Below are 18,044 nucleotides of genomic sequence, written 5' to 3'. Positions count from 1 at the left end.
AGAGCAGTTAGAATTAAAGAGACTATTACATTAGCAATGATACTCAGCGGATGGTTTGGGTTACTAGGCTAAAGGTTGTGGATATATTTGAGAAGCCTACCAGAATGATACTAAAATGTAATCAACAGTCTGAAGCATTAACAGGTAGTAGAAAATTGAAATCTGAACAGAAACAGAGTTACCTTTTACTGGACTAACCAGGTTAGCCGAGCGCAGAAACGTAAGCCTGCTCTTAGCTTATTACTACTGAAACATACCAGCTTCTACTTCCTGGTTCCTCATCACTTATTTTCATGAAATTGATATACCCCTTGATTGTAGAAAAAGCCTCAAAGCATTTTACAAAAAAAGATAAGGCAATAAAATAAACAAGCCCCCCCCCCCAAAATACAGTGTCATGCCATTGAGGGTACCAGCTCCAGTATGAAGACACACTGCGCAATGATGTGGGTTATAAAGGGGTAGGGGGAATGGACTGAGAAAAATAGGGCAAATTGGATGAGGTAGTTTGCCTCAATTTATTTTTTTTATTTTTTTAAAGTGCCCTAGAGAGCAATCTAATTTAGCAAGCAAAGCTAAACACTTTGGGAAGTACCCAACAAAGTAGTTCTGTTATGCAGGATTTCTGGCAGAGCAATTGTGCTTTGCCTCCATCTCCTCTACCCACCCCCACCCGCCCCCAATCTGTTCTGACCTTTCCCCTCAACCTTCCAGAGTGGATCTGGGGAAGGTGCAAGGGTGCATAGGGAACGTGAGCGAAAAGAAATCCTTGTGCAAAAGGAACACCTTCATTTGCCTAATAATGAATTTGGAATGGCCATCAATTAATTCCAGTTACAGGTGGGTAGCCGTGTTGGTCTGCCATAGTCAAAACAAAATCGAAAATTCTTTCTAGTAGCACCTTAGAGACCAACTGAGGTATCTGAAGAAGTGTGCATGCACACGAAAGCTCATACCAGGAACAAACTCAGTTCATCAATTAATTATCACTATGACTCTACTCAGGGACCCAGGTGGCGCTGTGGGTTAAACCACAGAGACTAGGGCTTGCCGATCAGAAGGTCGGTGGTTCAAATCCCCACGGTGGGGTGATCTCCCGTTGCTCGGTCCCTGTTCCTGCCAACCTAGCAGTTCGAAAGCACATCAAAGTGCAAGTAGATAAATAGGGACCGCTCTGGCGGGAAGGTAAATGGCGTTTCCGTGGGCTGCTCTGGTTCGCCAGAAGTGGCTTAGTCATGCTGGCCACATGACCCGGAAGCTGTACGCCGGCTCCCTCGGCCAGTAAAGCGAGATGAGCGCTGCAACCCCAGAGTCAGACATGACTGGACCTAATGGTCAGGGTCCCTTTGCCTTTACCTTTTATGACTCTACTCTGATCAAATATTTGTCTAGTGGGAAATGAAGTAGACACTGGCTTAGCCCTTGCAGATTCTGAATTCTGTAAGGAAATGTCTGTGCTTAAATGTATAATGAATCAAAATAGTGAAAGAGATTATACCAGTAACCTAGAAATTAAAATACTCAGTGAGAAGAAACATTCACCTAGCAATACAGTTGATGACATTTAATACAAAACTTTGCTAAAAACTCTCATAGGGTTCATATCATGAATGACTGCAATGGCCTATGTGTCTGCTAAGTGCAAAATCCTCTTGTGCAACAACAAAATCAGATTTCTTGTAATGATGAAAGTAGTTAAAGATCATCCAACTGCTATCAAAGAGGTTTATGTAGGTCCAAAAGTACTGGTTGTGTTCAGGCATCATGTTAAAACAATGGCCTAGCACGATACAAACATGCCAAGCTTTCACCTGCTTAATTAACAACAACAACCCAACTTCAAACTGTGGTTTCAGCAGCTGGCTTGTTAAAATTAACAGTGGTTAATTTTAACCATAGTCCACAGTTGGGAAAACATGGTTAACTGAAAGTGAAAGCTTCTGAAATCATTTTCTCTTGGATGTGCAAGAAGAAGGCTGCGGGGTGTGTGTTTGTGTGTGTGTGCACGAGCCCAAGGGGAGGCCACATTCACTCACAACACCCTAAACGATGGCTCAGTTTGATGTTCAAATGTGGTCATTGGCTGGATGAGACAGCATTTCTGTCACACTGTATATGTAATGGCAGATTTCCTGGATCCAAATTTAATAAATACAATTTTGAGCTGCCTACGATAAAGAATACTCATTCTTAAGACACATATTCTCCCCTTAGCAGCTGCCCTATGCCTTTTATGGCAACCAGATATTAAACAGGACAATGTTTTTTTTTTGTCAGAATGGAAATGTAAAATGGAAAACCTTCACCTACTGAGTTTTTATTCTTTAGGCAGCTGTTAATAAAGCACAGGAGCTCCGCTGAAGGGGGGGGGGGATGCGACAAAGATGCCAATTTGAGATGTGATCTAAGGACTGGTGATTTTCTGGGATAAACGGCAGCTGTTAATTACGGCAACTAATGGACTGCCTTAAAGCCATCCCCTCCGGCTAGAAAGCCATTCCCTTTAATCTAGTCTAGCTCAGAGACTCTCTTGCCTCCCCTATTTTACATAGACCAAATCTCAATATTAAAAACAAGTTTCAGGGATGAGACCACGCTCATATTTAAAGGAACTTCTTTTGCAACAAGGTGTATCTTTAAAGCAGGAGGTTTCAGGCAACACTATATTCAAAGCCTCTGTCTTCCAGATCTACTAGGTCAGGTGGTTCCGAATCCAGCAATAGGCCTACTTTCCCTAAGAAAATGCACATAAAAGTAGCTTTTAAGTTATGTTATTAAAAACCTTTGAAGTATAATCCAAGTACCCTTAAAAAGGGACAGTTGCTCTGTGCTTGAGTGTGACAGTCTAAATACAAAATGACAGGCGACACCTCAAATATGAACCACCCACTTCTATTATTATCCCAGTCCTTCTCATTAAAGCTGAAGACACAGCAGCTGTGCATGTGTGCTTTGTCCCTGGGTATCCACACGAGTATTGGGACGCGGGTGGCGCTGTGGTCTAAACCACTGAGTCTAGGGCTTGCCGATTGGAAGGTCTGCGGTTCAAATCCCCGCAACGGGGTGAGCTCCTGTTGCTCTTGCCAACCTAGCAGTTCAAAAGCAAGTCAAAGTGCAAGTAGATAAATAGGTATCACTCCAGTGGGAAGGTGGTTCGACTCCCCGTAACGGGGTGAGCTCCCATTGTTCGGTCCCGGCTCCTGCCCACCTAGCAGTTCGAAAGCACGTCAAAGTGCAAGTAGATAAATAGGTACCACTCCGGTGGGAAGGTAAACGGCGTTTCCGTGTGCTGCTCTGGTTCGCCAGAAGCGGCTTAGTCATGCTGGCCACATAACCCGGAAAAACTGTCTGCGGACAAACATCATCTCCCTCGGTCAGTAAAGCGAGATGAACTCCGCAACCCCAGAGTCATTCGTGACTGGACTTAACTGTCAGGGGTCCTTTACCTTTATCCACACAAGTATTGTAAGAACCTGCCCTCGGCTCCATTGAAGTAACAGCATTTACTTGAAGCTGGGATGAATGGTCTTCACAATTTCCAAACCTTTTCACATTTTTGAAAAGTCAGTGGGTAGAGTCCAACGTACCACTGATATAATCATTCTGTCAGCACAATTCTTTTTATTTGCCATTCAGAACGATCTCCCCCCCCCACTGTGCTGTTTTTGGGGTTCTCCCACCCTTCCATAGTGGATTTGTGGATGGAGGGGGGAGAGAAACCCCCCCGGTGCATGTGGGAGTGCTTGTTCTGGCTTCCACTAGCAGACTGAATTAGTTGAAACCAGCAAAGTATCTTATTTTCCCCCATTACTCCACACTAAGGACTACAAATGATTAGGTGGGAAATCAATTCAGGTGAAATTTCCCATATTACTGATGCCTTATCAATGTTTGCACTGAAAAACAAACCTCCCAAAAATCTGGCACGGCCTAAACTTACTTCCATGTAAATGTTTTTTGCACATCAGAAATAATAATAAAGAAAGTTTATGTGCCCAAAAATTCAGCTTAAAAAAAAAAGGCAGACCGTACAATCAAGTGCATCACAAAACACACTTCAGGTGCTTCAAGTAGGGCTGGATCCAGACACATCAAAGAAGCAGTTCAGTTAAATGCACTTTAAACTTTGTATGAGAAATCGGGTTGGCACAAACGGAACTCCAAAGCACCATCTGGTGTCACTGTGTTAGAATGCACAAACAGTGCATATAAAGCGCTTTTTCTTTGCCAATGTAGCTGAGTCCCAGGTGAGAACTGATTGTGTGAATTGTGATGGCAGATCTATTTCCATATTTCTACATTTCGGTATCTTTTGCCAGCAATATCTGGACTATCTCCACCGTTAACGGTTTTTCATCTTTGTTACATATCAAATGAAAAGCTAGGAAAGAAAACTGAAATGTACCAGTCTTAACCAATGGGTTTATGTTAGGTTTACACTTATATCCCCAATGCACAATTATTTATTGCTGAAGGCATTAAAAACAGTCATCTTACTATCAAGTGAATGTGTCTGCATGAACAGTGAAATTTCTCGTAAAATGTTTGTTACATCCATCATATGAATGCAATTTTATATTACACTATGTGCCATTTTTGTGTAGCAGATCACCCTGCCCAATGGACAATTTCCAATACACCAATGGAAACTTTTTATTTTTCAGTTTGATAAACAGCAAGGAAGTATTCCACCATGTCATACTAGTGATAGCAACACAGCTTCTACACGCAGTTAAAATGCATAAATCTTGAAATGAGGTGTGTTGACATCCCTTTCCTTTTCAACCTGATATAAAATTTCAATTCTTTTCAACTGCTGAAGCATACACTTACTAGCTATCTAGTAATGTGCCATTTTGTTGTTGACTAGTGTTGTGAGAACTATCACAGAAACCTCATTAGTAGTTCACTGTTAAATACAACAATTATACTTAGCTGGGTGTAAATATCATCGATTTTATTTGGACTTACTTCTGGGTAGACATGCATAGGACTGCTATTACTTACCTCTAGAGGAGCCAGCAATTTGAGCACCTTAGGGAAATCAGCATAAAGTTTTGAGACTTTGGTTCTTTCAGACAAACAACAGGCTCTAAGATTATTATTAAAGTCTGGATTCTACTTTATGCTTCTGAATGCAAAGTGTGGTTAGGAAAACATATGTAATAGATTGGCAAAGGGAAATTCTAACTACCATTTTAGTACCTTTCTCTATTATCATTATAATTAAGCTGTCAATATCTAACATCCAGCTATTTTCCAGATTGATTCATTTTCTCTCTGATAAAAGGGCCTTGGATGATTAAGCACTCATGGTGGTGACAAGTTATGCCTGCCATTTGTCTAGGAGAGAATTTCTTACAAAGATTTCAAATACTATAACAATGCAAAGGCAAGCGGTCATTTTTCCTACACAAAAACAAGACAGTTGCACCAGCCCAATGATGAAAAGCAAGAAATATATACCAAGATGCTTCAAGAAAGTAATTTTTTGTTCTTAGAAGATGGAGATATTTCAAATCACAAAGCCCTCCCTTTGGGTTATTTTAGACAGTCCTTCCATTCTTTCAAAGGAACAAGGACTGTCCTTCAAGTTCCAAGAAAAGCAGAAAAACGAACTCCTGCCCTCATAGTGAGCAGCTGCTGGGAGGGACAGAGAATCCACGTGGCAAGTAACCCTTCATATTAAAAGTAGAATGAGTACAATTCACCCACATAAGCTATTTTCAGCAGTATCTCTGTGGAAACGATAGAGGTCTCACTTGTGAATAAGGCTAAACCATTGTTTACTGAACCATGGCTTAGTGGGATTTGTAAACCCCGGTCTTGATTTCTTTACTGCCAACAACACACAAGCTGAAGCCATGGTTTGTTCTTGTCTTATGAACCATGCTAGTTTTAACTCTGGCTTGCTGTTTGTTGCATGTGAATTCTGAACCACTGGCTAACCATAGTTTGTTTGATCACACTACTCATCAAAACAAAAGCATGGGAGGAGCAGCGGTAACTAACTTTGGATAAACAAAGCTATGGCTTGTTTAAATAAAATGTAATTAGCATTTTGTGTGCTCCATTCTCTAAAAGAAGTTCATTGTGAGGAAGGGAAGGCACAGAAAGACGTTTTCTGACAAATTATTGCTCCCCCCCCCCGGCCAGGCAGTTATCTATTAATGGCTTTCACAAGACGTCTTTGCAAATGTGGGTGAAGCTGCATAGCTCAGCTGGTGAGAGCGTGGTGCTGACAATGCCAAGGTTGCAGGTTTGATCCCTGTATCGGACAGCTACATTTTCCTGCATTGCATGGGTTGGACTAGATGATCCTCAGGGTCCCTTCCAACTCAATATGATTCTATGGTATTCTATGGAACAGTGAGGATATGTGAGCCAGATAAGTCACCATATTTTTTGCTCCATAAGACGCACCTGGACATAAGACGCACCTAGTTTTTAGAGGAGGAAAGGGGAAAAGCCCTGCTTTTTTGAGGATCAGCTGAAAGTGGTGCAGCTTCTTTTTCAAAGAGGAAAAGCCCCATTTTTATCGGTTTCAACTCACAGTTCTGCAGCTTCTAGTCCTACAGCCATTTCTACAGTTTCCAGACAGATAATCTAATCAGCCAGTCACATGTCGCTGGGGAAACAAACAGCCTCCTTCTGCATTCAACAATGGAGGCCTGGGCAAGGGAAAGGGAGCCTTATCTCTCTCCCGATCACTTGCTGAACAGCTGTTCAGGGGCTTCCTTTCAACACCCCCTTCTCTCTTTGCAAAAAAAAAGAGCACGATCTGCTTTTGGCACCTAGGCAATTCGGCTCCAGGGACCATGCATTCACTCCATAAGATGCACAGACATTTCCCTTTACTTTTTAGGAGGAAAAAGGTGTGTCTTATGTAGCGAAAAATACGGTATATAAGACTTTCCAATGGATTTCATGTCCTGTCAAAGGGTGTCTCAATGGGTGTCAGGAACTGGGCAGAGGAGGAAGAGGAAGACAGTATAGATTTACAACAGGGGTCTAAGGGAGGTCACAGCTCAGAGCCAGATGAGGGGGAAAGTTGGGAAATCATGGGAGAGCCAGAGCAACACCTGGCTGACATGTCATTAGAAAGCATTCTGGACTCCCCTCTCCCAGAACCTGGAGAGCCTTGGAAGTAGGAGAACAAAGAGCTCAAAGACAGAGGGCATGTAGCAGCACCCATAGAGGTGATGAATGAGGAAGTGGGAGAGCAGGGGGCTGGAGGTTCAATGCCATTATCCAAGAGGCTGGGTTCTATAGTCTCTCTCTGTGAATACTGAATAAAAATCTCAAGCAGGCCTGCTAATCTCAAGCAGGCCAAACATGAGCAGCTGTGGAACAAAGATAAAACAGGATGTATGTTCTATACATATTGGCCATTTTTACCCGTGTAATATACCATCTATATTGTTTCATTTTTAGGTTTTGAAGGACCATCTTTGGCCACCTTCTGATTGTGCTGGCTGGGGATTATGGGAGCTCTATTCCAAAACAGCTGGAGGGCACCAGCTGGACTGCTTGAACCATACAATAAATCCTATTGTCAGCTCCGTTGGGTGTGTGCACCAGAGAGACCCGATGCTGTGCTTCTGCCACCTTCAACCCTTTGAGAAAGCTGTCGCCTGTCTCCAAGCACAAATTACTTAATTCTAACTTAACAGGAACTAGCATAACATATTTTTAAAACCTGTCAGTTTCTAAAAAGAAAAGGGAACCAGAACTGGAAAGGTGGCTTGGAAAATGTGAATTATCGCACAATGTAAAACAAGTTGGTGTGTGTGTGCGGGGGGAGCTGATAGAGCAGTGAAGCAGCCGAGGTGCTACAGAAATGGTTTCTTCTGTGCAGAGCATGAAGAGCAATTATATTCCTTTCTCTCTCTGTGTGGTTAGGGTTTTTTTTTTCCTCCTTGTGAAATTTACATCTCTTGATACTCAACACTTTTTTATGTGCACAAGACCTACAGGTCCAAGACCTTGTTTAACCTTCCTTGCATACTTCATTAAAGAAGGAATGCTAAAACCAGATGTCTTTCTTTCCACCCCTGCAAGACATCTATATGACAGATTTTTCTACCTACTCCTGAGGCTCTAGTCCAGCCTTCACCCACCTGGAGCCCTCCAGATGTAGCTGCCATCAGTCCCAGCCAGGATGGATTGAGAAAGGTTGCTCTGGCCATACAGACAGGTAAAATGAAGCAACTTAAAAATATTAATAAATGTCATATGTGACACTTGATTATTGGTCTGAGGACAGCCTCCAGCCAGCCCTCACACTGCTCTTACCAACTGTTTATACCATCTCAGAAAAGTGGGGCAAGGACACATATTCAGCAAAGTTTAGTGCACAGTGATCTATGACAGCTTTATGTGTAGAATGGAAATGTTGCAAAAACACACAAAGTGGATTATATTTCCATGATTTCTTTGCATTGCAGATTTTAGGTTACATGCATTAGTTCCGTATTCCCCTTTGGGGATTCCAAAAATTCTTACAGACAAATAATTGCACCACAGAATTGTAGAGTTAGAAAGGACCTTGAGCATCATCTAGTCCATTCAGGAATCACAACTAAAGCATCCATGACAGATGGCCATCCAACCTCTGCTTAAAAACCTGCAAGGAAGGAGAGTCTACCACCTTCTGAGAGAATCTGTTCACTGTTGAACAGGTCCTACCATCAGAAAATTCTTCCTGATATTTAATTGGAATCTCCTTTCTTGTATCTTGAAGCCAGTGGTTCGGGTCCTATCCTCCGCAGCAGGAGAAAACAAGCTTGCTCCATCATCCATGTGACAGCCCTTAAGATATTTGAAGATGGCTATCGTATTGCCTCTGGTCTCCTCTTTTACAGGCTAAACACACCAAATTCCATTTCTCCTAAGGCTTGGTTTCCAAGACCTTCGATAATCTTGGTTGCCCTCCTCTGTATATGTTTCAGCTTTTCATTATCCTTCTTAAACTGTGGCACCCAGAACTAGAAGCAATACTCCAGGTGTGGTCTGACCAAGGCAGAATAGAGGAGTACTATTACTTCCCTTGATCTGGACACTATACTTCTGTTGAGGCAGGCTAGAATAGAATTAGCTCCCCCGCCCACTGCTGCATCACACTGTTGACTCATGTTAAGCTTGTGGTCTACTGAAACCCCTAAATCCTTTTTACATGTACTACTGGTAAGCCAGGTGTCCCCCATCTTATATTTGTGCAGCTGGTTACTCCTGCCTAAGTGCAGAATCTTACACTTGTCTCCATTGAAATTCATTCTTGCATTTATGTAGCTCTGCGTATATGTAGCTCTACTCACTGCTACTCTATAATTTAGTGTAGATCTATTTCTTATATATTTTGTCCCTACTGAGATTCATTTTGCTAGCTTTGGCCCTGTTCTCCAATCTCTTAAGATCATCTTGAATCCCAATTCTGTCTTCTGTGCCAGTAGTTACCCCTCCCAGTTTTATATCATCTGCATATTTGATGAACAACCCTCAGTTCTTTCATCCAAATCATTTATAATATGTCAACAACAATGGGCCCAGGACAGAACAACCCTCAGTTCTTTCATCCAAATCATTTATAATATGTCAACAACAATGGGCCCAGGACAGAACAACCCTCAGTTCTTTCATCCAAATCATTTATAATATGTCAACAACAATGGGCCCAGGACAGAACCCCGTGGTGCCCCATTTGCCATTTTTTTTTTTTTTTTACAGAATGGCAAGGAATTATTAGTGAACACTCTTTGGGTTCAGTCAGTCAACCAGCTACAAATCCACCTAACGGTTCCCTTGTCTATCCCACCTTTTACTAGCTTCTCCACAAGAATATCATGGGGAACTTTGTCCAAAGCCTTACTGAAATCAAGATAAACTACATCCACTGCATTTCCCTGATCCACTAAGCTTTCTTTCAAAAAGAAAGAAGAGAGATTCGTTTGGCATGACTTGTAATCACAGTGTCGTTTTCTAAGTGCTCACATATCAACTGTTTAATGATCTTTTATAGGACCTTTTCTGCTATCAATGTAAAGCTCACCAGTCAGTTGTTACCTGGGTCTTTTCTCCTTTTTTGTGGAAGATGAGGTCAGAATTTGCCTGCCTCCAGTCTGCAAGAACCTCACTTGTTCTCCAATAATTCTAAAAGATTATAGATTATAGAGAGGCTCTGTGATTACACCTGCAAGCTCCCTTAATACCCTTGGGTGCAGCTCATCAGGCCCTGGAGATTTGAATTCACAAAACTGTCCTACAGGAGAAGGAGCTTGCCAGAAGTCTGTGACGTAATGTGGTTAAAAAAAAGAAAAAGAATCAAGTTAGGTAATTACAAGAGGCCTGGATGCATTTCCTTCCCATCATGTTTCCCCCTTTATTTCTTCTAGCAGAAGAAATTGCTCCTCTCCTCCCCGCAAAGCATCGCTGGATAAATCACTTCCCTATGAAACTGAGTGCAGCTTGTCCTGGGAAACTATTTCAGGGCAGGAGCCACTCAGAAATCTCAGTGTACATATGGCTTGTAGATCAGCCTGCTGGATTAGTCAATGATATGTTTCAAGTTTTCAGTGATTGCTATACCTGTTCTGTGCTGCATCAAATACATGTTCTCAGCTACAAAAAAAATGTCTTAAGAAGCTGCGCACCTCAAAATTGAAAGGACTGTTATCTTTCCTGGTTTTTCTTTTCTTTTTTGTTAGAGAGACTGGTTTTCCTCCTCATTATCAGCTTATGAGGAAAGATATGCTGAGAAATGACAGATTCTTCTTCTAGGTATAATCTTTTGCAATCACAGACAACATTACGATATTGTCTCGAATTAGAGCAATCTTTGAAATGATATATAATCTGCTGCAGATAATGTAGGAACCTTTTACTTTGATCGGAAGAGGAATAAGGGTATAACGCTGTGGAACTAGGAGCTATTAATTCCATGCAGGTTTTTGTTGCTGTTCCTGAGTAGGGTAGCTTGATTTAAACCAAGTACATTTCAGATAAGCAAGAGAAGAAACCAATTTTCATTAATGATTCAAATCAACTCTCCCATGTGTTCACCCATATTCATCTGTATTTCCTAGACAAACTCCTCCTTGGCCCTGCATCCTGGTTTGTCCTTCCATCTGGACTTACTCTAAACATAAACTGGAAAAAATTATACTCAAGATTTTGCCAATGTTTGATTACAATGATAATCCAATATTTTTCTGTGATTCTGATTACCTTGACATGCTTACTTTGTTTAATTAATTACACCTAGGTACCTCTGTTTGTCCTCTAAGGAGCTCAGGACAGTGTACATACAGCTCCCAGGCAGGCTCTGCTTCTGGGGAGCATTTAGAGTGAAGCTGGAGCAGTACTTCAGCAGTAAAACTGCACCATATACATTCCAAGAGTTATCTGCGCTATTTGCTGGAGGCCATGCAGGTGGCGCTGTGGGTTAAACGACAGAGCCTAGGGCTTGCTCGAAAGCACGCAGTGCAAGTAGATAAATAAGTACCACTCTGGCAGGAAGGTAAACGACATTTCTGTGCGCTGCTCTTGTTCACCAGAAGTGGCTTAGTCATGCTGGCCACATGACCCGTAAGCTGTCTGTGGATAAACGCCGGCTCCCTTGGCCAGTAAAGCGAGATGAGCATCGTAACCACAGAGTCACCCATGACTGGATCTAATGGTCTGGGGTCCCTTTACCATTACCTGTTATTGGGCTCTTGAGAGGGTTCCCCTTTTTTTTGGTAACAATGGCTCAGGGTGGCCTGTCTTTTCCTGTGGGCATTGCAAGGATCCATCAAATCTCCATGGTGAGATCATATAAACATTGAAGTGAGGGCCTAACTCCTCATGGGAACCCCTCAGTTTTTCAGACTTGCCTATTTACATTGCCTTCTGGTGACTAGGGTTGGGTGGGGGAGAAGAGAAGTTTAAGTGGATAATCCCTTGGAAAGTGTTGACCCAAATAATGGCAACACCAGTCCCAAATCAGAAGTAAAATGCAGTTGGTTATATGGTAAATATGTTTTGGGTCAAAATACATAAAATACATTTCCTTTCGAAGTTTGAAACAGCCAAGATTTAGAGTTGAGTATGGTCAAAATGTGTTTTGTTTTCTGTCCTCTATAATAAATCAGTTCTGTTTTCCTTATCATACAGCTCAGTTGAAAGGTTCATGAGCTCTGGCAAGATTCCACATATTTGATGGAATGAATTTTATGCTGCTTTGGAGGGTACAGAACAAGGAGTTGAGGTTGCTTTTACAGTGTTTGAGAACAACCTCAGGGAAACGATAAGTAAGATATGCAAGAGTTCTTGGTTTATATTGTTAACTGTCCATAACTTTAGTGCCTGAATCACATTTGCAAATATTCAAAGACTATAAAGCTGTAATATCTTAATTTGAAAACAGTGTGCTGTTAAAAACATCATTAATCTCGAGTTTTTCATCAAGGAAGCTTCCAGTTGGGTTATGGCTCCTGCTGAGACTCATTTGCACTTGGGGGTGGGGGCTGTCCCACAATCAAAATAAATACCAGAATCCCTTGATCAATCTGTACAAACCAGGCTCAGCATAATAGATCAATGACAGGGTATCTGCAGTTAAATCACTTTCAACCAAGTTCCATCTGAACAACAAAATGAAGAATGTGTATGGAATGAAATTCTGCTCTGCATGTAACTAATTCGGATGCTCTGCTGTTAGCCTGAAAAGTATCCAGATAAAACCGTGTGGACTTCATAAAATTATAGTATCTTGGAGGAAATTAACTACTGGTAAAACTTTCTGATTTGTGGCACCAGTTTTGTTGCTTTGGTTAAATTATTTACTTGTGGTACTCATCTTATATTTTATTCTGTGAACTGTCCTGAGATACTTTGATGAAGGGTGGTATATAAATTTAATGAAGAAAATAATAAATAAAATGAATACAGTAGCATTCAGTGATCAAGCTTTCACCAGCAAGGATCTAGTTTTGTTGTTTTTACTGCTGGTAAAATTGTTAACCTCCCCGTAACTGTTAAGAAGAAATGTCTGCCTGTTAGGAATATTAAGAGGCTTCAGAGATTATAGGTTTCGAAATTTAGGGTCCATAACTATTCCTATTGTGGAATTAGTGCCACAGATATCAAGAGAAAAATACATTGATGCTTTGAAGCCAGAAGTCTCTCATCTAGTGCGCAATGCATCATTTCATTTACTGCGAAGTTAACTTTGTACATTATGGCTGCCAAATCTTTGCTTAATGATTCGGTAATTGCCTATGGATTGCTGCCTGTTTGCTGTCATAAAAACACCCCCTCCCCATCCAGCATCTGCCCTGACTGCTGTATCACTGGCAGAGGAAGAGGGGGGTGAGGGGAGCGCACCGCCCCCGGCAGCGCGATCCCAGTGGGGTGCCTTCGCGGCTGCCCCCCCGCGCTGGGCGCCATGCCCCCCAGGATGCGCACCACGCCCCCGGGACGCGCACCAGCCACGCCTTTGTCTGCTCTCCACCCCCAGGTGCTGGAGCATCAAGCTCCGCCACTGCATGCAGCTGGGCTGTGGATGCAGTGGTGGCAACACTGCTCCATATAGTCTTACCAGAGGTTAGGATTGCTCCCTTAGGCTTAACAACAGTAGGAATAGATGCTTGTAATAATAATAATAATAATAATAATAATAATAATAATAATAATAATTCATTACTTATAGTGAGCCCTGAGTGCTCACTAGAAGGACAGATCCTGAAGTTGAGGCTCCAGTACTTTGGCCACCTCATGAGAAGGGAAGACTCCCTGGAAAAGACCCTGATGTTGGGAAAGATGGAGGGCACAAGGAGAAGAGGACGACAGAGGATGAGATGGTTGGACAGTGTTCTCGAAGCTACTAACATGAGCTTGGCCAAACTGCGAGAGGCAGTGAAGGATAGGCGTGCCTGGCGTGCTCTGGTCCATGGGGTCACGAAGAGTCGGACACGACTGAACAACAATTACTTATACCCCGCCCATCTGGCCGGGCCTTCCCAGCTTGACAGAAAAGGTAGGTTTCAAGGACAGAAAGTAGGGAAAATGGAATTATGATGACAGTTCCATGCATGAGGGGCAGCAAGGAAGCAGGAGATCTACAACAGCTGAGGATGGCAGAGCTCCAATGTTATCCTAAAATGTCTTCCTTCCCCTTGTTTGTGGATAACCTCATGAGACAGCTGCTGGTGCAAGAGAGGGGAGGAAAACTATATGGAGAGTACAGCAGATTAAAGCCTCACAAAATGGTGTGGCTATACCAGGCTTCCTCAAACTCAGCCCTCTGGATGTTTTTGGCCTACAACTCCCATGATCCCTAGCTAGCAGGACCAGTGGTCAGGGATGATGGGAATTGTAGTCTCAAAACATCTGGAGGGCTGAGTTTGAGGAAGCCTGGTCTAGACTGCTGGTGGGGTCAGAATACTACCAGCATATAATGCCAGGGTTTAAAAGTTTGCACCAGCTGCCAAAATGCTATCGGGCGAAGTTTAAGTCTTTAAGACTGCGGTGTTAAGCAGTACTGTATATAAACTGTTGAAGTAAGTAATAATGAATAAATATTATATTTTTTCTACAACTCCACAGTCAAGAGACAAATGTGTGGTTCGCCAGTGGTGTAGTAGTAAATTTTAAAAGGCAGGAGCCCAATCTCCATTCTCCCAAGGAGAGTTTAAAACACAATGGCTGTGCTTCAGTTCACCTGTTGTTTAGGAGAGAGCAAATTATGTAGGTTCACCTTTAAATGCGAACTGAATCAAATTTCTCCCTTACCCTAAATACAATTTATTGGGATCAGCATTGCTGCTCTGCTGCGCAGTTTCCTGCAAGCAAGTTCCATTGATCTATTTCAGACTGCACAGATTCAGCTTGTAAAACACACTGGGCCTCAATAACAAATCCCCAACTACCTGAAATGCAGCCGTTTCTTTTTAGTTAGAAATGCAGACAATTTTGCAGAAAGCTACTACTGCAAGAATGAAGTAGGAACCTTATGAAAGGAATGGAAAGGCCTACCCAGCCACTACTTGGTTATTTCCTCTTTCTGTGACGTTTTCTATACAGTCATACCTTGGGTTATGGCTACTTCATGTTGCGTTTTTTCATGTTAAGAACATGGCAAACCCGGAAGTGTTTACTTCCGGGTTTTGCCGTGCGCACATGTGCAGAAGCATTCTGCGCGCTTTGCACATGCGCAGAAGCTCTTGGCACTTCACTCATGTGCAAAAGTGCTGCTCTGGTTCCGGACTTTTCGGGGTGCAAACGGCACCCTGGAACGGATCGTGACCGCAACCAGAGGTACCACTGTACCGATCTTACAAATCTGAAAGCTTCATTATCACCTCATTCACATCCCAGAGCAAGGAAAATCCCCCAATTACCACAGCGCTAAGGCTGATGACATCATTGCTCCTGCTCTAACAAACAACCTGGAGCTGTGCTACCCTGCAATACTTATCCACTACACCACTGCTGGTTTCTCTCAGCGGAACTAATCAAGAAAAAACCCCCCAGCATGCTCTACTGTTCATGTACGTGGCACAACAAAAAGTCTCCTAGGTTGGTGAAGTCTTCAAAGCCGTCCAAAGATTATGGAAGTGTATCTATGAAACTGCAGTTACAGAATCAAAAATGGCTCTTGGAAAGCAATGGGGGTTGGGAATGTAACTTTGGAATTCTAGCTGAAAAATGTAAGGCACTAATTTTTTTCAGAACATAACACATGAGCCTACCAATCTCTAAAAAGTTATCAATTCTCTGTGATAAATCCAATGGAATATCAAATTAGCAAGGAAAATAATATTTAAGAATGAAATTCAGGGGAAAGGGACAAGCTTTTATATAACACCACAATAATTTCTCCATAAAGAATGTATTTAGTCTTTGGACTAAGTCAGTTTCAGGTAGATACATTAAGGGGTGACTTCCATCACAAATCGACCACTTTGACAGCAGATAAACTGGGCAACAATGTAAAGAGGCAGAAAATAAAATCTCAAAATAAAAAGGGGGGTCATACTTACATTAGTGACATATTCAATATCCTTCCAAAGATTACACTCCCTGGGAAAGTCCGACAACTCTAAAAAATTATCCACTATCACTTGGCCAATCAAGTCATGCCTGGAGAATCGGTCAAAGTCATATACGGAGAAGTGGAGTTTCCTCGTGCTCAAATCATTATAAGGAACAGGAAATAAAAAAACTTCATCAAACACTGGGTTCAGGGTCTTTCTATGCACTTTAGTCTGGTGTTTTGTTTTCCTATCTGGAAGTAAGTAGATCTTGACATAGGGGTCTGAAGTCCCAGAGAAGTCCTTTGCTGGCAGGTTGACAGCTTTGTGAATCTTCACTATCAGTTGCTCCAAGTCACAATCGTATTTCACAATAAAGTTGAGCTTCCCACAAGATTTGCTATTGTTCCTCCTCCCATCATCTGTGTCCACCGATCTTTGTTTATACAGCTCTGGCTTGATGCGCCCAATCCCTGTCAGCTGGTCCTGCTTTTGGATCTGCTGGATGTTGAAGTCTGGGTTTGAGAGATTGAGCTGCCTTCGGAATGAATTGTGCCTTGAATAAAAACAACAAAACAGACTTGATTAGACAGGTGGGATTACAGCATCTCTACAGTGTTAAAGGAAATAAAAAATATATAATTTTAAAAAAAATGAAAGCTGAAATCATGGTTTTGGACAATTGAGAACATTTTTAGATTTGGTTTCCCTACCACACCACTCATCCATGCAACTCGTTTCAGTCGTTGTGGACTTCTTACCAGTCATGCTTCTAACTTGACTGCATCATCTCTTTCCAATCACCTGCATCACCTGAGCAACAAGTAAGAGGTTGGTGGTGCTTTCCTCCCTTTGAAATTTCCACTATCCCTTGATGGTTCCTCTCACTGTAACCTAGCCGGAAGCAAATTTTACATTGCCTCTCAGTCAAAATATTAGTCTAATTCATCCTTGATCCCTTCCACAATTTATGTGGTTACCACAGCTTTCACACTCAGTTTCTGACTATGGGTTCTCATGCCCTGCTGCTGCTGCTGCTGCTGCTGTGTTCTGTTCTTCCAGTTGCTCCACCTATATAGGTCATTCATCTGTTCTAAATCTTGCCAGGTCAAAAGTGCCTTGCTACTCCCCAAATACAGTGGTACTTTGGTTCTCAAACTTAATCCATTCCGGGAGTCCATTCAACTCCCAAAACCATTAAAAAATCAAGGCGCGGGAGCTGATTTGTTTGGGAGCCAAGCCTTCAAGTACCAAGGTACCACTGTGCATAGGAGTATAAACAAGTACGCATTTATCTACTCAATGCATCTTATGGTTTTCATTACCATAAGATGTGGTACAACCATTATACTAATAACTTTTGAAAGGCAGGGACAAGTTTATAGTAGATGGGTGTAATAATTACTATTCATTACGATAATAAAAAAATTGACCGTCTAAGGTGCCCCATTGGCAGAAGCCCTGTGCGAGAACTTCTGCTTGCACAATTGGGATTCCCCTTCTCCTCTCCCCATCTGCCCCTTAAAACTGGCTCAGGAGGTCGGTCAGGAAAACCCCCCAGAACAGTGTGCAGGGGAGGAGAGGGAGGTCATTCCATCCCGCAAGCTGAAATGCTTTTGCAGATGATGCGTATCAGCACAATGTGGAATTTCACCCCATGTGTTTGGAGAGATAATATACCTTTGTTTACCAGATGATGGGGCAAACTGCAGAGGAAAGCTTTCTTCATCACGTCTTGCTTGTGAGGTGGTTGGACACAGTCAACAAGACTGAGCTGCACTGGGTGAGCCATAGATCTGATACAGTTCAGCAGTTTTTATGTTGACTCTGCCCCACTATCATTAGCTCTCCCATATTTTACATACACTCCTCTTCACGCAGTTTTGTTCAGTCTGTCTCCCCCCTTGGTGATTTCACCTCCCACCCACTCCACCAAAGCTGTGGCTAAAACCTAGCACTTCCTGTTTCAAACTCTCCCAAGTGTTTTATTAACCTGTTCTATTTTTGTTGAATTCTGTATCAGCACCCACAGCT

The 18,044-nt window shown here is 42.3% G+C and overlaps 1 protein-coding gene across 6 annotated transcripts in view; it reads right to left on the bottom strand.

Annotated features, from left to right (window-relative positions):
- The window catches only part of SYT9 (synaptotagmin 9), an 87,305-nt gene that overhangs the window by 19,324 nt on the left and 49,937 nt on the right, over positions 1–18,044 (bottom strand). For all 6 annotated transcript variants that reach the window (XR_004426822.1, XM_033151863.1, XM_033151851.1 and 3 more), the window contains exon 3: positions 16,020–16,566. Coding sequence is in view for 5 of the 6 variants with exons in the window: in XM_033151863.1 (XP_033007754.1) it covers positions 16,020–16,566 (547 nt within the window). In the remaining variant the exon portion in view is untranslated. The remainder of the gene's footprint in view (positions 1–16,019; positions 16,567–18,044) is intronic.

The sequence above is a fragment of the Lacerta agilis genome, chromosome 1 (genome assembly GCF_009819535.1).
Source record: "Lacerta agilis isolate rLacAgi1 chromosome 1, rLacAgi1.pri, whole genome shotgun sequence".
Classification (NCBI taxonomy): domain Eukaryota; kingdom Metazoa; phylum Chordata; class Lepidosauria; order Squamata; family Lacertidae; genus Lacerta; species Lacerta agilis.
This window is presented reverse-complemented; position numbering and strand designations above follow the sequence as displayed.